This window comes from Balaenoptera physalus, assembly GCF_965194825.1.
Source record: "Balaenoptera physalus genome assembly, chromosome: 13".
In the NCBI taxonomy this organism is placed as follows: domain Eukaryota; kingdom Metazoa; phylum Chordata; class Mammalia; order Artiodactyla; family Balaenopteridae; genus Balaenoptera; species Balaenoptera physalus.
This window is the reverse complement of record NC_138892.1, coordinates 86,161,283-86,183,018: the sequence shown is the minus strand read 5'-3', so window position 1 is coordinate 86,183,018 and position 21,736 is coordinate 86,161,283. Positions and strand designations below refer to the sequence as shown.

General features: G+C 38.7%; 1 protein-coding gene across 4 annotated transcripts in view; it reads right to left on the bottom strand.

Annotated features, from left to right (window-relative positions):
* Positions 1-21,736, bottom strand: part of ITPR2 (inositol 1,4,5-trisphosphate receptor type 2) — a 524,966-nt gene that overhangs the window by 380,434 nt on the left and 122,796 nt on the right. For all 4 annotated transcript variants that reach the window (XM_082419574.1, XM_082419572.1, XM_082419571.1 and 1 more), the window contains exon 10: positions 9,970-10,014. In XM_082419574.1, the coding sequence (XP_082275700.1) occupies positions 9,970-10,014 (45 nt within the window). The remainder of the gene's footprint in view (positions 1-9,969; positions 10,015-21,736) is intronic.

Sequence of the window (21,736 nt, the reverse complement as noted above, 5' to 3'; positions counted from 1 at the left end):
GTTAAGAATCCGCCTGCCAATGCAGGGGATACGGGTTCGAGCCCTGGTCCAGGAAGATCCCACATGCCACGGAGCAACTAATCCTGTGCGCCACAACTACTGAGCCTGTGCTCTAGAGCCCGCGAGCCACAACTACTGAGCCCGCGTGCCACAACTACCGAAGCCCACACGCCTAGAGCCCGTGCTCCACAACATGAGAAGCCACCACAATGAGAAGCCCGCCCACCACAACGAAGAGTAGTGCCCGGTCTCCACAACTGGAGAAAGCCCGCGTGCAGCAACGAAGACCCAATGCAGCCAAAAATAAATAAATAAAATAAATAAATTTATTTTTTAAAAAAGAACCTTCTTTAGGTCTTCTGAAAAAATTCTCATGGGTCAGGAGACCCATTTCACAGTGATCTGCATTGAGGGCATGGAAATCTGTGAACTAAAGACAACAGTCTTTGAAGGGCAAAAACACCATCACATCCTGAGAGAGGAAAACCTAAATGTCTTTAAATAACCCAATGAGATTAGTCTGGCCAGACAAATAAGTCGGGAAAGAAGGCTGCCTGGGTAACATAACAGCTTAGGCTCATGGAATCTCAAGCTCGGGAAGGATCTTTATAGATCATCTCTGTGAGCTAAAAAGACTTCTTCCAAATAAATCTCTGGCAGCAGCTAGTCTAGTGAAATACTATAACTTGGAATTTATTCCTTTGGGACTTGAAAACATTAGTCTTTAATTATTCCCTACTGAAATTTAGACAGCCTTTGTACAGTTTTGTTTATTTCCTATATTTCAACCCTCACAGTGGGTTGGGAGAAAGAGTCTAAAGAAAGAGAAATAGCTGGAATGAGAAAGTAGGAATGAGGGAAGGAGAAAGAAAGGGAAATGAGTGTGGACACTAGAAGAAAAATAGTAGTGTACAAGAAAAATATGACACCAAAGGCAATTTCCATGAAAGAAATAATTGATAAACTGGTTTTCATGAAAACGGGTTTCTTCTGCTCTGTGAAAGACACTCTCAAAAGAATGAGAAGATGAACCACAGACTGGGATAAAACTGTTGCAAGAGACATATTTGATAAAGAACTGGTGTCCAAAATATACAAAGAACTCTTAAAATTCAGTAATAATAAAACAAATAATCCAATTTTTAAATGGGCAAAAGACCTGAACAGACACCTCACCAAAGATGACATACAGGTGGTAAATATATACATGAAAAGATGCTCAACATCAAATGTCATTAGGGAATAGCAAATTCTCTAATGAGGTATCACTCAAAACAATGAGATACCACATACACCTATTGAATGTCCAAAATCCAAAACACTGACAACACCAAATGCTGACGAGGATGTGGAGCAACATGAACTCTCATTCATTGCTGGTGGGAATGCAAAATGGTCCAGCCACTGTGGAAGACAGTTCAGTGGTTTTACACAAAACAAAACACACTCCATACCATATGATTCAGCAATCATGCTCCTTGTTACTTACCCAGATGAACTGAAAAGCTATGTCCACACAAAAACTTGCACAGCAGCTTTATTCATAACTACCAAAACTTAGAAGCAACCAAGAAATCTTTCAGTAGGTGAGTAGGTAAATAAACTGTGGGACATCCAAACAATGGAATGCTATTCAGCACTAAAAATAAATGAGCCATCAAGTTATGAAAAGACACAAAGAAACCTTAAATGCATCTTGAAAGAAGCCAATGTGAAAAAGCTATATACTGTGTGATTCCAAATATGATATTTGGAAAAAGCAAAATTATGGACACAATAAAAATACACTGTGAATATACTGCCAGGGATTGGGGGAGGGAGGGATGAATAGGAAAAACACAGAGGATTTTAAAGGCAGTGTAACTATTCTGTATGATCCTATAATGGTGGATACATATCATTATACTTTTGTCAAACTGATAGAATGTACAACACTGAGAGAGAACCCTAATGTAAACTATGAACTTTGGGTGATAATGATGTGTCAAGGCAGGTTTACCAGCGTAACAAACGTACCCCTCTGGTGAGGGATGTTGACACTAGGCTGTACTTGTGTGCTGGCAGGGGTATGTGGGAACCCTCTGTACCTTCCACTGGATTTTGCTATGGATCTAAAACTCTCTTTAAACAGTGTCTATTAAAAAAAAAACAGCCTGAGAGAAAATATTTGTAAATTATATATCTGATAAGGGACTTGTATCCAGAATATATAAAGAACACTTACAACTGAATAGTTGTAAAGACAAATAACCCAATTAAAAATTGAGGAGGGACTTCACTGGTGGCGCAGTGCTTAAGAATCTGCCTGCCAATGCAGGGGACGTGGGTTTGATCCCTGGTCCGGGAAGATCCCACATGCCGCGGAGCAACTAATCCTGTGTGCCACCACTACTGAGCCTGTGCTCTAGAGCCCAAGAACCACAACTACAGAGCCCACGTGCCACAACTACTGAAGCCCGTGCACCTACAGCCCGTGCTCTGCAACAAGAGAAGCCACCACAATGAGAAGCCTGTGCACCACAATGAAGAGTAGCCCCCACTCGCTGAAACTAGAGAAAGCCCACGCACAGCAACAAAGACCCAACGTGGCCATAAATAAATAAATAAATAAATAAATAAATAAATAAATAAATAAATAAAAATTGAGGAAAGGTTGTGACAACATTTCTCCATAGAAGACATACAAATGGCCAAGAAGTGCAGGCAAAGGTGCTCAATATCATTACTAATTAGGAAAATGTACTAGGATGGTTATAGTCAAAGACACAGACAATAACAAGCGTTAAGATGTGGAGAAATTGTAGCACTCATATATTGTTAGAGGAACACAAAATGGTATAGCCACTTAGGAAGAGTTTGGCAGTTCCTCAAAATGTTAAACATATAACAAGCAATTCTAATTCTAGGTATCTACACAGGAGAAATGAAAGTATATGACCCCACAGAAACTTGCACTGAATGTTCATAGCAGCTTTACTTATAAAAGCCAGAAAGTAGAACTAACCATCATCCAAATGATGGATAAACAAAATGTGGTACATGTACCAAATGGAATATTATTTGGCCATGAAAAGGAATGAAGTACAGATACATGGTACAACCTGCATGCACCTTGAAAACATTATGCTAAGTGAAAGAAGCCATGAAAGAAAGGCCATATATTGCATGATTCCACCTATGAAATGTCCAGAAAAGGCAAATTCATAGAGACAGTAGATCCAGGTTGCCAGGGGCTGCTAGTGGATACAGGCTTTCTTTTGGGGGTGGAAAAAATGTTCTAAAATTAGATAGTGGTTATGGTTTTACAACTCTGTGAATATACTAAAAACCACTGATTTGTAATTCTAAACATGAGAATTCTTATGGTATGTGAATTATATCTCAATAAAGCTGCTGAAGGAAGGGAGGAAAGAAAAGAAAAGAAAAGAGAGGGGGGAGGGAACAAAGATGGGAGAGACAGGGAGATAGAGGGGGAGGGAGGGAAGGAACAAATGAATGAACAAACTAACTAAAACAATGAAAAAAAAGTGTGTTGTTGCATTGATCTCTGCCATGCAGCTCAACATGAAAATCCAGGTGTTATACTAAGATATGGATAGCAAAGGAGCAGTTTTCCATGGAGGCTCTGAAATGTAATGGTGACACAGGAATCGCACTTCTGCCTGACCCCAAATAACTGAGTCAAGAAGGTCTTAAGAAGATCTACACAATCTTCTTACGTAGGGCCCAGTAGAATACCATGTGCAACTATGAACTCCTTCCCAATGGTAAAAATGGTGGTGACATCTGTAATTGAAGATAATAGTCACTATGATGAGGAAGAAGGCAGAGAAAGAGGAAGGGGGAGATTTAAGAAGAGGAACTGCTAATTCTAAAAGAAAGAAAAGGAAGTTTGTTTTTTATTACATCTTAACATGAAAACTTGGGGAGAAATAAACGAGGAGAGTTACAGTCACAAATAAATATTATGAAAGAGATCTTTTCTGGATTGGCAATGCTATTGCAGCCAAAAGAAAGAATCACCAACATAATGAGTGTTATTAATACGTGTGAGGGAAGATTGCCTCAGAATGTAAGAATGCAGAAATAATGGACGAGATCAGTCAGTTGTAGAAAAAAACTAAAAGGATTTTTGGGAATATGTAGGCACAGGGATTTGAGCACAAGTGGTTTAAATGGAGTATTAGAAAGGCACAATTAAAATATGATTTTAGCTAAGGAAAATAAAATCTAATCAATTACATTGAACCATACTTGAAGAAAGGCTTTATTAACAGAAGATAAGCATGTAACCTAAACAAACGGAGAGTCAATGAACAAGAATTTGACAGTTTCTCTCACCGCAGGCTAGGGTAGATGAAACAAATTAGTATTCCAGTTTTCCTGGAGGAATTCCATATCCCTGAAAGGCATGTGTGTCATCTAATTTCCTGAGCTCTCCACACCAATCTTCTAATCATAAGTTAGCTTTTGATATAGATTTTCCTTCAGGGAAAATGCACTAACTGACCCAAGGATTTAGATCTACTTAGCAACTGACAGTTGGCACTGTGGTTTATACATCAGTCATTTGTGAATTCATTTAGTGGAATCAATCCTCCTGTATGTACTGTCCTTTTCCCCCTTTTGAAAAGCTAATAAAATGAATTTTAGACTTATAAAAGGCGAGCAGATTCAGGTTCCAAGAGATTGCTCTCCTACCCTATCTCCCTTGGTAATATCTCCCTGTGGGATCCCGATAAGAATAGTCAAAGACCTCTCTATTTTGATACTCTTACAGTGAACAATAAAAATCTTTTCCATAGAGAAACCTCACTTATTAGCTAAGTGAGTTAGTCACTTAGTTAGTCACTTTAGTTAGTTAGTCACTTACTAACTAAAAGAGGTCACTCTAAATTACTCATACTATTTAAGACCTGTGGTTTAATTTTAATTACCTAGGATAAGTGAAATGTACCCCCAAATAATTTGCTTAGGTCTTTGAGGAAAAAAGCTTTAATGAATAGATAAGTTCCATTTATAAATAGCATAACAATTGTTTATGTGTGAATAAGATCTTCTAACACATTTAGAAGTTTTTTAAAACAGGGCTGTAGTCTTAAGCATTCTGCTATTAATCTCTTGTACTCCGTTAATTTGCTTAACAAGCTGTCATAAGCAGTTTGACAGTAAACTTCAAGCCAGCCCCTTGGAATTTTTTAAATAATGAAATATGAATAATGAGTTATAAGTATACAGTTTTTAAATAAATGGATCAAGCTTCAATATCAAGAAAATTAATATTGTATTTCTACAATATGAAGGCAGTTCTGTTCAAAATTGTGCGCTTGTGGCTTTTGTTTATGAACCCACATCTCTTTTTAAGTAAGAAAAAAGACCCCAAAACACTAGTTCTCTGCAGAGAATTACAGAAGCACACTGCCCTCCCTCTTTGCATCATGAAAAGACATTAAGGTACAACAGAGCTTAAACAGGTGTTAAATTTAACAGCATCTCCGTCTCCAAAACACTCCCAATTTAGGGAATGCAGGGCTGCAGAATGTTAACCTAGTCTGCTGGGCTTTTAGAAAACTAGCATTTTCACTTGGAAGGAAAGGCACACAGCCTCGCAGATTCTACAAACTGAAAATCCCGTATGAGAAGCCAGAGGATGCTAATGGCTCGCCAGCTTCTCTAGCTCCTGGGGGCCCTGCCCGCGGCGCACGGCAGGGAGCCTCCCGCTACACCTTCTCCGTTGCCTCATTTGTGAGTCATCGCATTTTCAGCAGAGACATCACGTAGCAATTCTGCTGTGAGGAGCCAGAGACATTCGGTAAGAAACAATGTATGCGTTTTCAGGGCTGATTCAGACCTGTGGCCACGGCAGCATAACGATGTGTAGGCATCTGTGTTTTGGTCCAGACCCTCTGGGGCTCTCACTGCAGACTTTCTGGAACAGACACAACCCTGCCATTTAAAGCTGCAAACACTTCTTCTCTTGCCACGGTTCCTTGACAATCGGGTGCTCTCACACTAATTCCCAATATGACCCTTTTTTCTTGCTTTTCCTTATCATCTTACCACTGATGAATACATAGTAAAACTCAAAGAAATCTGCGGGTCTTCTTTCAGAATCTGGTACCCTCCCCCAAAAGAAAAATCCTACAGAATAGGATTTTCAAGTCTATTTCAGCAAAGTTTCATGCTTCCTAGAACATTTCTGTTTAATGTATGTTTTTGCACAAAGACGGATGGTTCTCAAAGGGAGAGAGTTTGGCTCCCCAGAGACATTTGGCAATTTCCAGAAACACTTTTAGTTGCCACAACTTGGGCGGGGGATGGGGGATGGAGAACAGGGAGACCACTCCTGGTGTCTAGTGAGTAGAGCCCAGAGATGCTGCTAAACATCCTACAATGCAGAGAACAGCCCGACCACAACCAAGAATGATCTGGCCCGAGTATCAATATATCAGTATTGTTGAGGCTGAGGATCCCCAGCACAGACAAAAGACGTTCCCTGGAAAAATCAGATCACATTCCACATAAATAAGGTAATGTTAAAATGGGTGGTGTTATTCCAGAAAAATCTCCTTCAAAGAGCCATTTGAAAAGATGCCGGTTTTCACGGAGAGAAAACTAACGACTTTCAGGTTCCCAGCTGGGCTTGATACAGTTCCAATATTTACAGGGTCCCTGTGGATGCTGTACATTTGTAAGATTGGAAATAACAGGCTTCTTTGTAGAATAAATACAGCTATTTGGGTCTTAATGGGAGCTCTGACACACTCCGCCTCATTTCAGCGGCACCATCCATTAACCTCTGAAACTTCAAAAATGGAAGGCAACATTTGATAAAGGTTTCTAAATTACAGGAAAACTATTAACCGGATATTAAATAGACAACATAGGGAAAATGAGGAAAGAAAATAATTAGCATGGTGACAGGGAACTCAGTGTTCCTGGAACCCAGATCTGAGGTGAGATAGCATTGTTTTGGGAAACTGATTTCATTCTTCACAGGCTACACTCTAAATGCTCCTCTGTTTTCTTTTTTAGACAGAAACATCATTATTGCTAGGTGGTAAATGGCGTATAGAATGAGAAGCCATATTGTTAGCTTTACTGTTCCATACTCTCAGTTTTATTTACTTTCAAGCTAGGGGTTTCAGAGAGAATGAAATCAGATGTCTCCAGTTGGATATGTCTCTGAGAGGACAGATGAGATCCAGTCATAAAATCCTACAACAGAAGCAAACCCACCTATGTTGTATGCAATTAAAGTACTGCTAGTAACACTGCTTAAACAGAAGAGCGCTTTTTCTCACCTTTAAAGGAGGATAAAGAAACTGTACTTCAGAATACAAAGGAAAAAAATTTAGCAAGTCTAATCAAAAGCTTGATTAACACAAAGAGTAAATTTCACGATGGATTTATTACTTATTTGTATGCTCTGTGCTGTTCCATAAACCTTCATTCACTATATTCTCCCCCTCAGCTCTGCCCAGAATCATCAGGAGCGTCTCCAAATGGTATGTAGCCAAAAGGAGATGAGCCAGAGATTTAATTCAATTGCACAGTTTGAAGCTTTGATATGATGCCCTTTAAATAGAAACAACTTACATTTTTAGCCTACTAACATCTTTTATTCAAAGAGTTTTCCATTTGTCGGCTGGCATTTTATCCCCATGGCATGCAGGGCAAACATCCTTATCCTATCAGACAGGTGAAGAAACTGAGTCTCAGGAAAGCTATCTGACTTGTCCAAGGCTACACAAGTTCACGGTGGTGCTACAGTAGAGCTCCGCTGTCTCTACAGCATGCTCAAGAAGTCACATAGAATATCAGAGAAATAAACCTTGACAAAGAGAAAAGCAGTCCCCGCCGACATCCGACAGCTGGCCTGGTGTATGAGCCGGGCCTTGGTGTTGCTAGGAGCTGGCCTGACACTCAAGCTGGGCCATGCTGTTCTCCTGGTGAATATGGACAATTTCACAAAACAGCAACACCAGACAAGGTCACTTCATGACTGGAATGGATCAAGACCAAACAACACCACTCCGTAACCATATCTGAACACCGACAGACTGTGAACGTTGTTCAAGCCACAAAAAATGACAATCCTGCTCCTCTCCTCTAGCGAATATGAGCGACTGCTGCTTCTTTAGCAATTATAGATCTAGCCTGCCCTACCCACAGATAAAATGTATTAAGATATCTCCTCTTCCTGACAGCATTCCCATCCACAGCAAAGCCCTGCTTCTTTAAATCTTCCCCAAAATCAATCGCACAAGCCCAGTTCCTATAAGACGTTTTTTCTAACACCTTCTTACTGAGAAGCAGCACAGTTCCCCATAGTGTGCGTGCAGTGAGTTATAAACACCACTTGTATGGGTATTTTCCTGGTGGTCTCTGGCTGGAAACCATTGAGACCATCGACAAGCTTATAGGAAGAACCAAAGAAACTATGATTCACACTTTGCTTTTTAAACATGGCTACTGAGAGCATTTTCCTAAATCATAGGAAGGTAAGGACCCAACAATCCTGGTGCAGCTACTTGAAAGCCAGGGGGAGAAAAGCCCACACAGGAGGATAAAATTGAATCATAAATAAAAGATCCAATGGATCTAACAAACCTACTTCTATATTTAAAGACATTTTGACACAAATTAAAGTTTTCACTGGGTCAGTGACCTGATACTTCAGCTTATTTCTATTGTAAACATGATAGTCATATGGAGAGAGGAGTCAACCAGGATTGACTCAGGTCCAGAAATTCTTATTTGATCCATCTCCCCCATATCCTCCTAAAACGTAAATCTGTGCGCCAATGTAAAACAGTAGTCATTTTAATGAAACATTCCAACTGTTTCTATCAAAGAGCAGAATGTGGGGTGATGCGGTAATAATACCTACCCATTCCAAAAGGGATGGCAAAATTCCTAACAAAACTGTATTATAGACTGTGTCTATTTTATATCAAAATATCTGGCTAAATTGCTTTTAAAGAAATCCAGCCCTGCTGAGAGTCACACATAGAAAAGGCAGTAGACATCATGGGGCAGCAGACAGTAGCTGCAGGAGTAATCAGAAATATTGATATAACAACAATAATAAAAATGATTGATAATAGGAAACACCAAAAAAAAAAGAAAATAGGAAACACCAAATGATAATAGGAAACACCAAAAAAAAAAATAAAATCCAGGCTTTATTTGGATCACATCAAAATATCTCGAATTTCTGAATTTTTTAATAAGTTTCAGGTGTACAGCATTAACAATTCGACATCTTATATACTACAAAGTGATCACCGCCACAAGTCTAGTTGCCATCTATCACCATACAGTTTCACCCATAACCCACCCCCATCCCCACTGGTAACTCCCTTCCCCTATGAATTTTTTATTGAATTAAATCATGTTGTCATTGTTAAGTCATATTCTTTCCAAATTATGATGAGATGAGCAGGATAAATAATAATAAGTATTTTTAATGAAAACTAGCTTTAAAATAAGATTGTGATTTTTTTTTGAGTGGCACACTGTAGATTATTAGAAATTAGAATTATCTAGTTACTGAACACTTCAATTTCTCCCCATAAATAGAAACCAAATCATTTTGAATTGAAGAGGATTGTTCTGTTGTCCTATTTTAATATGATGCCACAATTCCATTCCTCCTTCCTAATTTCTATGAACTTCTGAAAACTAAACCTAGATCCACCATACCTCCCAAATCCAGTTGCCTTCAGCGATCTATCATAAGTGGCCTCCAAGTTGCTGGAAATCTCCCTAAACACCCATTTCTGGTCATGTTCTTATAATCTAAGCCAAATCATCATTTACTTTTTATCTTCGATCCACAGCCTCTACTTGGAGAATCTCTTTCAGAGCCCTAGTCTTCAAATTTTCTACTAACTTTTCAATTTGTTCATATAAAATATAAATAACATGCTTGTATTTGACGGCGAAAAAAACAGTTCTACTCACCACATTTTTTCCTTCATTTTGGGCATCTCGATAATCAGGGTTAAGCTAAAAAACAAAAAACAAAGCTACTTTTGAATTGCTATTAAAAGCACATTAACAAGACCAGTGATCTTTAATTCCAGTTCACTACTGTACACTTAACTAAGTTTAACATAAAAAGAGGCTAAGAAAGAAATGGTTAGTAAATACCTTCAAACCCTAGATGCAGGAGACAAGAGTTAAAATGCCAAATTTATGGCCTTTGTTTGTATCAAACATTGACATTTTTGAACAAGTGAGAGCTGACAGTCTCACCACCTCTTAAGAAGCATTCAAGAGAGTTCATTTTGCCCACCACAAAATCTGCTATTGACCAATAATGCAGACACCGATGTCTAAAAATAGACCAAAGGAAAGTTTTAACAATGATTCAAGATCATGCTCCATGTGCTATACACACAAGAAAAGAAAGTCAAGCAAAAGAGGATCTATATATCAGCTATGTCAGCTAATGCATGAGGACTATTTAAACTAACAAACGAGAACACATGTCTCAAACAGATGGAGAGATAGAGAACAGTACGGAGGTTCCTTAAAAAAATAAAAATAGAACTACCATACGACCCAGCAACCCCACTACTGGGCATATACCCTGAGAAAACCATAATTCAAAAAGGGTCATGTACCACAATGTTCACTGCAGCACTATTTACAATAGCCAGGACATGGAAGCAACCTAAGTGTCCATCGACAGATGAATGGATAAAGATGTGGCACATATATACAATGGAATATTACTCAGCCATAAAAAGAAACGAAATTGAGTTATTTGTAGTGAGGTGGATGGACCTAGAGTCTGTCATACAGAGTGAAGTAAGTCAGAAAGAGAAAAACAAATATCGTATGCTAACATATATATATGGAATCTAAAAAATAAAAAAGGTTCTGAAGAACCTAGGGGCAGGACAGGAATAAAGATGCAGACACAGAGAATGGACTTGAGGACACGGGGAGGGGGAAGGGTAAGCTGAGATGAAGCGAGAGAGTGGCATGGACATATATACACCACCAAATGTAAAATAGATAGTGGGAAGCAGCCGCATAGCACAGGGAGATCAGCTCAGTGCTTTGTGACCACCTAGAGGGGTGGGATAGGGAGGATGGGAGGGAGATGCAAGAGGGAAGAGATATGGGGATATATGTATACGTATAGCTGATTCACTTTGTTGTACAGGAGAAACTAACAATGTAAAGCAATTATACTCCAATAAAGATGTTAAAAAAAAAAAAAGAACACATGTCTCTGGGTTGGACTGTGGAGTTTAGGGGTCATCCCAATGAGAAAGCATGAGTTCTGGACGTGCTGCCTGTTCACCCACACATTTCCAGCTGCTTAGCATCCGTAACTCCTGACTCCCACCTGACTACACAGTTTCAAAAAGATGTCCTCGCTGATCATTTGTAGAGCATCTGGTTTAGAAGGTGTTTTCTCAAAATAACAAGTTGTCCAATTGAATGTAATCCTATTAATGTGAATCAGTTGGTGTATACAATACGCAACCCCAGGGAATTAAAGTCACCATTTAAGATGTAAGGCTGGGAGTCTTTCTCAGAATGACACTTGGCTAGTAGCTCTGAGGAATGCCCCTCCCAACTTATCACTAAATATTAATGACGATACTGAAAATGATCAAAAACAAAGCAAAACACTCTCAATCTCATTGAACACTAAGGTTGAAAACCATCTAAACCCCAAATCATCAATGAATTGACAGTAATTCTAAAGCCGATAGTGCTGGGGGAGAGGCAATAACTCCCCAGTTGTCATCTCATGGCAAACCTCAACCTGACTTCAAGCTAGTGGCCAGGTGAACAGAGTTCAGAAGATACTTGCTGCAGTTCCACTATGTGCCCCCAACCCAGAGACCCCGAGTATTCACCAACCAAAGACCTACACCGAAGTGCTTCTCCATCACTGAGAAGCTGCTGAGATGGAGCAGAAAACTGTTTCCCCCATCCTCCCACCCACTGTCCACTACCTCTCTCTGTCTTCTCATGGCCAGAGAGATACAACAAAGCTCAGAAAGCAAATGGGCAGAAAGCGGAGGGAGCAGATGATGGCAGAGGGCTTTCTAAGAAGCGCTGTCTGAAGAAAGGGCAAGAAGAGAAAGAACTGTAGCTGCTGTGGGCTGGAATGACACTGTGTGATAAAGGAAAAATAGCAGAGGGGCCGGGGAGAGAAGCAGCCTCAAGAGAGCCCAGGGATGCAGAGTTGACACCTGCTGGAACTGGGAAGTACATCAGGACCCTGCAGGCTGCCCTGCAGCTGAAGATTTAGCAAGAGGATTGAGAAAAAAAGAAGTGGAACAAAAAGACCGTCCACTCAACCGTTCTGCTTCTGCATAGAGCTCAGTTGTCTGAGGACAATAAGGGAGGAAAGCAGGAAAAAACAACATGGGACTGGTTAAAAAGTATGTTAAAACGGGGGGGAGGAATTCTTTCTCGGAGTCTTTCTGAATATTATCTATGGTATGATACAAAATAAATTTTCAGGAAATGGTTTGGCATATTCAAGAAAGTGCAAGTAAACATTGCCTCCATATGAAGGCAGCAGAAGATGAACAGCAAAAATATAATATAAAAATAATCAGATAAATAATAAAATAATATAAGAAATAATCACAATATAAAAAGAAGTTAAATTAAGGAGGATCTCAATAACAATGAGAACATAAATACAAAATTAAAGTCCATGTCGGCAGCAGGAACAAGCATAGCTGACATTACTGGAAATGAGTGATGCAAAGGATAAAAATGGAACAGCTATCTTTCACCATAGAGGAAAGGTGTAAAGAAATGAAAATTAGGAAAAAGGAAATAGTCACGGAGGACCAGAGAATGGGGTATCAACTAATGCGCAACCAGGATACTAAAAGGAAGAGAAAATCAGTGGAATACAAGCAATAATCAAAGATTATGGAAAACAAAGCTCTCCTCAGCTAAAGAAAGAACTGTGTATGCAGAGGTAACCACATTCCAGGAAAATCAACTAAAACAGGCACATTCATTTGAGGATGATGGGAAAGGTGGGGGGAACAATGGTAGGGACATAAAATAGGGCCAGAAATTAGGCTTAGACAAAAATGCATATCATGTAACAGGAGAATGGATGAACAAAATGTGGCATATTCAAACAGTGGAGTACTACTCAGCGATAAAATGATGGGCTGCTGATGTACACAACAAGGTGGATCTCAAAAATATATACCATGGAATACTATTCAGCCATAAAAAAGAAGGAAATCCTGCCGTTTGCAGCAACATGGATCGACCTTGAGGGCGCCGTGTTAAGTGAAATAAGTCAGCCAGAGATAGGCAAATACTGTATGATCTCACTTATATGTGGAATCTAAAACAAACAAACAAACAGAAAACGAATTTATAGAAACAGAGATCAGATATGTGGTTATCAGAGGCAGGGGTGGGAGTGGGAGAGATCGGTGAAGGGGGTCAAAAGGCACGAACTTCCAATTATAAGAAAATAAGTCCTGGTAATGTGACGGCGCATGGTGACTACATTTAATAATACTGAATTGCATATTTGAAAGTTGCTAAGAGAGTAGATCTTAAAAGTTCTCATCACAAGAAAAAAAATTTATAACTATGTGTGGTGATGGATGTTATCAAGATTTACTGTGGTGATCATGTCAATATAGATATATGTCATATATATATATATATCTCAAGTCGTTAGGTTGTACACCTGAAACTAATACAATGTTATATGTCAATTACATCTCGATTTTAAAGTGAAAGAAGCCAGACATGGTATGACTCCATTTATATGAAATCTAAGAACAGACAAAGCTAAACTGTGGTTAAACAAATCGGAAAGTGACTGTGGGTATAAGGGAGAGGAGTGGCTGGAAGGCAGAACCAAGTCCAAGAGCCACTGGACAGCAGTCTTTCAGTTTTCAGAGCAGACAGACAATGGGGGTGGGGGAGGGATGATAAAACAGGAATCCAGTTACAAGTTGCCTGTTGGTGCTAGGCCAGCAATTGGGGAGATCTGAGGCTGAACTTTATTTTTCTATAGAGATGCGTACCTCAGGCTCCTTAAATTCCCTTGAATTATGAATAAACGAATCAGTTCCAAAACAGTATTATTCCTGCTTTTGGACTCCAACAGTGAAAGGTAGAAAGTGAAAAGACAGTGAATTAACTGGCCTCCTGTCTACTGATTAACCAAACTCAAAAAGACACGCTTTTACTCTGTAGTAATGAAAGGTCAGCATAGTGCACAGAAGGGGTTTATTTAGCTCTTTTAGTCAAGGATCACTGTTTTAGGGAATTCCCTGGTGGTCCACTGGTTAGGAATTGGTGCTTTCACTGCCAGGGCCCAGGTTCGATCCCTTGTCGGGGAACTAAGATTCCCACATGCCATGTGGTGCAGCCAAATAAAAATAAAATAAAGTGACTTTAAAAAAAAAAAAGGATCACTGTGTTATATTCTTTTGTTTTCAGTTTGAAGAATTCAGACTTTTCTTTTTAAATTAAAAAATACATACTACAATTATAGCTAAATTATATTCAAAAGATATGTAACGTGTTTAACCAGGATATACCTTATGGTCAAAGTTTTCATTCAGCAAGCAGTTAGACTAGTTGGTTAAAGACACTGTAAAGTATATTAACTTCATGCTGGAAGCCATGACATATCCATAACTATAATGTGTACAGAAACAGGAATTAACGTACCTAAGTCAAACAGGAGTCATGTACGCCCTTTAAGACAGAGGTCATATTCTACCTTAAAGACAATGTTACTTTCTAAAATTGTCTTCACACATTTCACCCTTTTAGGATCACCCAGTTCAGTTCCTGAGGGATGTGTGTGGAACCGGATTCCAGACTCTGGTCTGGAAGGAAATGCCATGGGCCTTAGGAAAGGTCGCCTAACCTCCATGGAACTCAGGGTCCTCATCTGTAAAAGAGGAAAGTCTATGACTGAAGCCTAATCATACTAATTACATGTCATTAAATTTTATATATTCATGTCTTCGGCAACAATACTAAAGACGGTGCCGATCAGTTAGATTTCGCCTCATCTTGTGTCTCACAGGCTGCAATGTAGTCTTTTTTATATAAAATTACTGCTTCAGGGACTTCCCTCGTGGTCCAGTGGTTAAGAATCTGCCTTCCAATGCAGGGGACGTGGGTTCGATCCCTGGTCGGGGAGCTAAGATCCCACATGCTGTGGGGCAACTAAGCCCGCTCACCACAACTAGAGAGAAGCCTGTGCACCGCAGTGAAAGATCCCACGTGCCGCAACTAAGACCTGATGCAGCCAAATAGATAAAAATTTTTTAAAATATATTAAAAAATAAATAAAATTATTGCTTCAGTAAATTCATTAAAGTGATAATAATGAGAAGGAGGAGAAGAAGAACAGGAAGACAAGGAAAGAGAAAGAGGAGGAGGAAGCAACCAAACAAATCTATGGCTACATAAATTCACCAATATTAACTAAAGGCCAAGTAAATATACGCTTTACTATATGTTTTAATTATACTGCTGATTTCCTACTCTAACCATAATAACCACAGTAATTAAGTAATTAGACTAAGGATGAATGCAAAAACTACATTTCTAAAGACGGGGAAAAAAGACATAGTGATGTGGAGATTCCTGAATCTTTTAGGGGTTTAAAGGAAATATTTCCTTATGTTAAAAAATAAATTATAAATCTGGCATTGAAGAGAGAGAGATCTAATATGCTACTCAATCACTTATTCAATAAATATTAATAGAACATCTATAATGGACAAAGCATGGTGGCATATGGTATTTTAGCAAAGACAAAGAGAATATGGTCCCTGACCACAAGACCTTACAGTCTAGGAGGGAAGAGAAGACATAAATACAGTTAGCAGTAATACAAAACAGAATGTGACAAGAGATATAAGACAGGAATGCATAATTTATAAATAACATAGGTCAGAAGAAGGAGGGATCTGTGGTGGGCAAATTTATTGAAGAATTATTCATGGAGAAGGTAGCATATGAGCGAAGCCTTGAAGGATAGGTAGAATTATTCAATATGACTGGGAGAGAAGGAAAGATTATCTATATAAAATTGATTCTCAACAAGGACCTACTGGATAGCACAGGGAACTCTGCTCAATATTCTGTAATAACCTATATGGGAAAATGATCTGAAAAAGAATAGATATATGTATATGTATAACTAAATCACTTTGCTGTACACCTGAAACTAACACAACATTGTAAATCAGCTACACTCCAATATAAAATAAAAGTTAAAAAAGAAAATAAAAATTAAAACTGCAAAAAAAAAAAAAAAAAGAAGAAGAAGGAAGAGGGGGTAAACAGGACAGGCAGTGCAGGCAGAGCCAATGCCAAATAGGTGAGAAAATGAGCCTTGATGAGAGAAGACCCATAAATGTCATTTACGGAATACTTTTTATATGCTTTTAAAGTTCATTCATTTCCCCATATAATGATCCTATTAGAAGGGACCCTTAGCCCCATTTTCCAAAGGAGGCATCAAGTGAAGTACCCCATGCAAAGTCACACTGCTGGCGAGCGGCAGGGTTATTCAGAAGCACAGGTCTGAGGGCTCCAAAGCTACATCTTTTAGTCCTGATAGCATATAACTTCCCTCCCACCTCCATAACGAGGACTGGTGTGATCCAAGGTAGGAAGAGGCCGGGCCAATGGGGCTTTTTGCCACAGGCTAAAGGGTTTGCATCTTCAGAAAGATTTTGAATATCACTGGGAAAATGTCTGCAGAAACAGTGCCTTAAAAATCCTCACTTGGCCATAATTAGTAGGAGACAGAGACAGATGAGGAAAGAAGCAAAGTAACCAAGTGTGGGGTTCACGTAAGAGGTGGCAGAGCCCCAACGATATCAATGCTGAAATGGAAAGGAGAAAGCAGATGCAAAAGATTTTGCGGAGACAGAGTCAGGAGAACCTGAATGCATAAACTGAGAGAGAAAAACACGTTTATCGTGACTCCCAAGTTTTTAACCCAGAGCTAAGAAAATTCACTCTCTGTGGGGAAACAGTTCCATCTTAGATATGATTATTGAGTTTCAGTGGCAGTAGGATACCCGAGATCAAAGTCACGACCCACTGCAGCCACGGGAGTGAGTGACAGAGAAGAGAAAGAGCAAACAGCCACCACTAAGCTCTGAAGGGAGTCGTCACTTAAGAGGCCAAAGAGGACCAGAATGAAGTCAGGTAGAGAGTGTGACTAAGTCAGAATAGAAAAGTGGCAGAGAGAGAGAGAGAGAGAGTAATACCATGAACACCTAGAGAGAGAAAGTCACGGTTGTACCACTTATCAAATTAAAGACAGCTGCAACTGTCCCTCTAACAATAGCAAGAAGCAGACCACAAGTTGTAAGTCCATAATTTTTGTTCATTTTCGTAAAAACAAAAGTTACTTTTTTATAATGAAATGTCTTTTGATCAATTTTTATTATATATACCATTGAAGTTATAAAATCATCACATGTGGATTTGTAAATAATATGTTCCTCTTTCGAATGACCAGGCATTTCAGAGCCAACCTATTATGCTGATTGTTAGGTCTAGAAAAGAAAAGAAGGGAAAAATAACCTTTACTGGATGCTTATATGTGCCAGGCATCATTTCTATTTTGATATATATTTATACATGTGTATAGGGTCTGGTATGTATATTCCTCTATTATATATAAATATTGTATGTGTATGTATATATATATGTGTGATATATGTGTGTGTGTATATAGAGAGAGAGAGAGAAAGAGAGAGTGAGAGAGAGAGAGTCCCTTTTCATATACTATGGCTGGTACATTTGATAGAGAACTAAACATTGGGATATTTAAAACTACAGCCCTAATATGCATAATATTCTATGCTAATGTACAGGTTCTTGAGCACAAAGTTTTTACCTAATTAATTAAATCCAAAGACTACCGTATAGTTAGGAAATGTGTTTACTGCCATCTGGTGGAAGTCTGGACTATCTACAAACAAATAAGCTAGCAGTCTTTAAAAGGGCAATTATAAACTCTTTAACAAAATTATTTTGCACTAGTCCCTCCATCTTGTTTTGGAAAGGATCATCAATGGTTATTGCTTTAATAATATCCAAAGAAAGAAAATGCAGCAGATCAGAAATTATGATATTTGATTTATCATTCTCCCCATGGCTGTAGAAGAACTATTTACTAAGGCTCCCATATTATCCTATTCAAAATATGATAAATTTACTTTCTGTCCCACAGACATGGTTGTGAACTCTCCTGAACCAATAAGGTGATACAAGAAAAAGATCTATAGCAAAATGGCACAGAGTGTGCTGACACTAAAAACAAAACTGTCCTGTATATTAAAAGCAAAAATACATGACTGTTTACTTTCCCCTCATGTCACCTAATTTCTTGTATGGCCCACAGAAACTGACATTATAGGAAGACAGCCTAATAATACAGTACTGCAATGCATTATCTGATGCAGCCACAAATGCCCTGATTACCTAATTCATAATTAAATACTTTGTTCCACATTTTGTCCATGAGTTTCTAGCACTGCATATTACTCAAAAATAAACCTTGAATTCCCTAAGACAATACTGTTGGAGATATTCAAATTGAATAAGGGTCCATTTCTAAATGTTGGTTCACTTTAGTAACTTAGAGAATAAAATCTAAACAGTGTTATATCACTGTCCTAATTCCTAGATGTCTTCCACAATTCACACACATATACACACACAAAATATGGTGCTATTCTTGAATAGCTTGCAATTTATGTGCTTTGTCTCTATAGTTAGACTACAGAATCTTCATCATACGAATGGTCTAATTTTCTTTAGTTAGTTCCCCCTTCATTTCTAAACAAACAATAAGCTTATTACATTTTTCTGAATAACTTAGCCACCCAGTAAGTACTGGTTAAACAGAATATCATGTCAAGGAAGTGTAAGTAAAAATTTTAGGTGTTTTTTCTCACATATGCTTACACTTAAGGTTGCAGCCCTTTAAACTTACTGTGAGATTTATCATGGTCTTCTATAGATGTTAATAATGTAAACATTACACAAAACCAGTTATCTCAGATGTTTATGTGTGCTGGAAACAATTGCAAAAGAGATGCCCTAGTGATGAGTTAATCTAATTCTCCTCTAGATTGCAAATTCTTAAAGAACAAGGACAAAATGTTAATCATCTTTGGTTTTTTCACAATAACAAAGTAGTGCTTCCACCTAGTAGACTGTCAATAAAAGGTTGTGTAATTTCAGTATAACAGAGATCAGGGTTTCTCAACATTGGCACTACTGGCATTTGGGGCCAGATAATTCTTTGTTGTGGGGTCTGTCCTGCACATTATAGGATGTTTAGCTGCATCCCTAGCCTCTACCCACTAGATGCCAGGAGCCACCTCTCCCCAACAGAGACAATAAAAATGTCTCCAGACATTGCCAAATATCCCCTGGGGACAAGATCACCCTCGGCTGAGAACCACTGATAACGGATGAACCAAGGCAAGTGTAGCATTCAGCCTGGATACTATCATTAATCTTGTTTTTTAACTTTGGACAAAATAAATCACCTCTTTGAGTCTGGGTTTCCTCTTCTGTAAAGTGAAATGATTGGATGTGCACCTCCTTGTCTCTATGATTCATTCATTAGACTATCCATTATTTACTGAATGTAAATTAAATGTCAGACACTGTTCTAGGCACAAGGTAGCCAGTGGTGAGCCTCTCAACTTTTTTCCCCATTAAGTTATCTGATTGACAAAGAAATGTCAGTTCTGGAAAATAAAAATAAATTTTAAAATAATAATAATAAACACTACTACATATTTTCTGTCTCCTTCCTCCCAGTGGAAGTGAAGGGACCTAACACTTACTGAATACCTTTTATGTACAAGGTGCTGAAAATTCACAAGATATTCCTTAATTCCAAAAAATCCCATGTAATATATATTATCACCTTGTTTACACACAAGGGAACTGAAGTTCAGAGAGGTTAACTATTTGCTTAAAGGCAGAGAGATTGTGAGTGGTCTACCTAGGACTTTTCTTCCCACTACTCTAGGCCCTCTTTGCCATACTGGACAATATAAACACCATAAACTCAAAGGCAATTCGAGAATTACATCATCCAATTTACCAGGGGTGCCTCAAGCACATTAAATTAATATTTTAAATTATAAATCAGTGTGCTGAGAGTGGAAAAGCTGGGGGAGAAGAGTAATACAGCGCCAAATCCTGCCCTGTGATAGGTCCTTCCCTTTTAATACAAAAAGAGCTGATCCACCTTACTTTTTCTAAAGCTATTTCATAAAAGTCTGTCTAATTGGACTCTTACTCTCCTTTTATTAATATTTCTCCCCCTTCGCAGTCACTATATGAAAACTCAGTCAGCACTTCTTTCTGCTTCCTGACTTCCTCATCCCTTCCTCCAACCCCTGCATTCCGGTTTCCATTAAAAATGCTCTCAGTGAAGTCACAGATGACCCCATTCTTGCCAAATATTGTAAAGACATTTTGTTCCTGACCTTTTCGGTAGCGTTCCCCCCCTTGCTGAAACTCTTATCTTCCCTTGCCTGGCATCTGTGACTCAGCCCATTTGATTTTCCAGTTGCTTCTATGACTTCTCAGGCTGCCAGTCTTTCTAATTTTACTTAATTTTAAGGCTATTAACTTTAATTTAAATAACCAATGTGTGGCTGGTGGCTACCATATTGGACAGTGCCACTCTGGAGGGGTCTGCTTTGAACACAAATTATTTAGAACACTGCTCTTTAAGTTACATATAAAACCCATTCTCCTTGGCTTAATATCCATGGCCAGAAAAAAACAGCTGCCCTACATTTCTGGCCCCAGCACTCCCTTCCCACCTTCTAGCGCCACTTCTAAACTCACACACATCTTACGTGTGATACATGAATTATCCATAGGAAATGTACAATGCCGCATACCTCCTCGCCCTCATTGCCTGAACACGCTTCCCACTCTTCCCCGTCTGCCTTCCTCGTCCACCAAGCAGCTGCCCTTCCTTGTACCTCCCTGGCCCCCTCTACCAAAGGTGTGTTGCTATTGAGTGCCTCCCCATCGCCAAAAGAATTTTAATCCTAATTTCTAATCTTTTATAGAACATCCAGTAGACTTTTCTAATTCTTATTTTAGACAAGATTCTCTTACCTTACTGCTTAATTTTTCAAAGGGTTACTTTTCCAGAACAGTTACTTCGAAACATTTATGGTACAAGCAGCCCATAAATTGCAAAGCTCTATTTCATTTAGTCGAGCAGACTCATTAAAATTGAGTCAGATATTTATAAAAGCAAGAACAATCTCTACTTATCATATTATAAAATTAATCATGCCGACAACCCTTCTTGGATGCTTACCATGGTCACACATGATGCCAAGCACTTCACCTCATTTCATTCTCTTAATATTCTTATTATACAAATATTGTGATTATCCCCATTTTCCAGGGGAGGAAATGGGAGTTTAGAGAGATTAATTTGCCCAAATATGGCTCCAAATGCCTCTCAGATACAAATCCCGAAATTTTCTTCTTCCCATTATCTAAGCTCAGAGAAGCCTGAATATCTTCTTCATATTCATTCATTCAAAAAATATTCACCAAATGCTTTTGAAGTACCAGGCACTGTCATAAGTGCTGGGTACACAGTGGTGATGTTACAAAAAAAAAATCCTTGCCTTCAGGGAGTGTCCATTATGACAGAGAAAGTAAA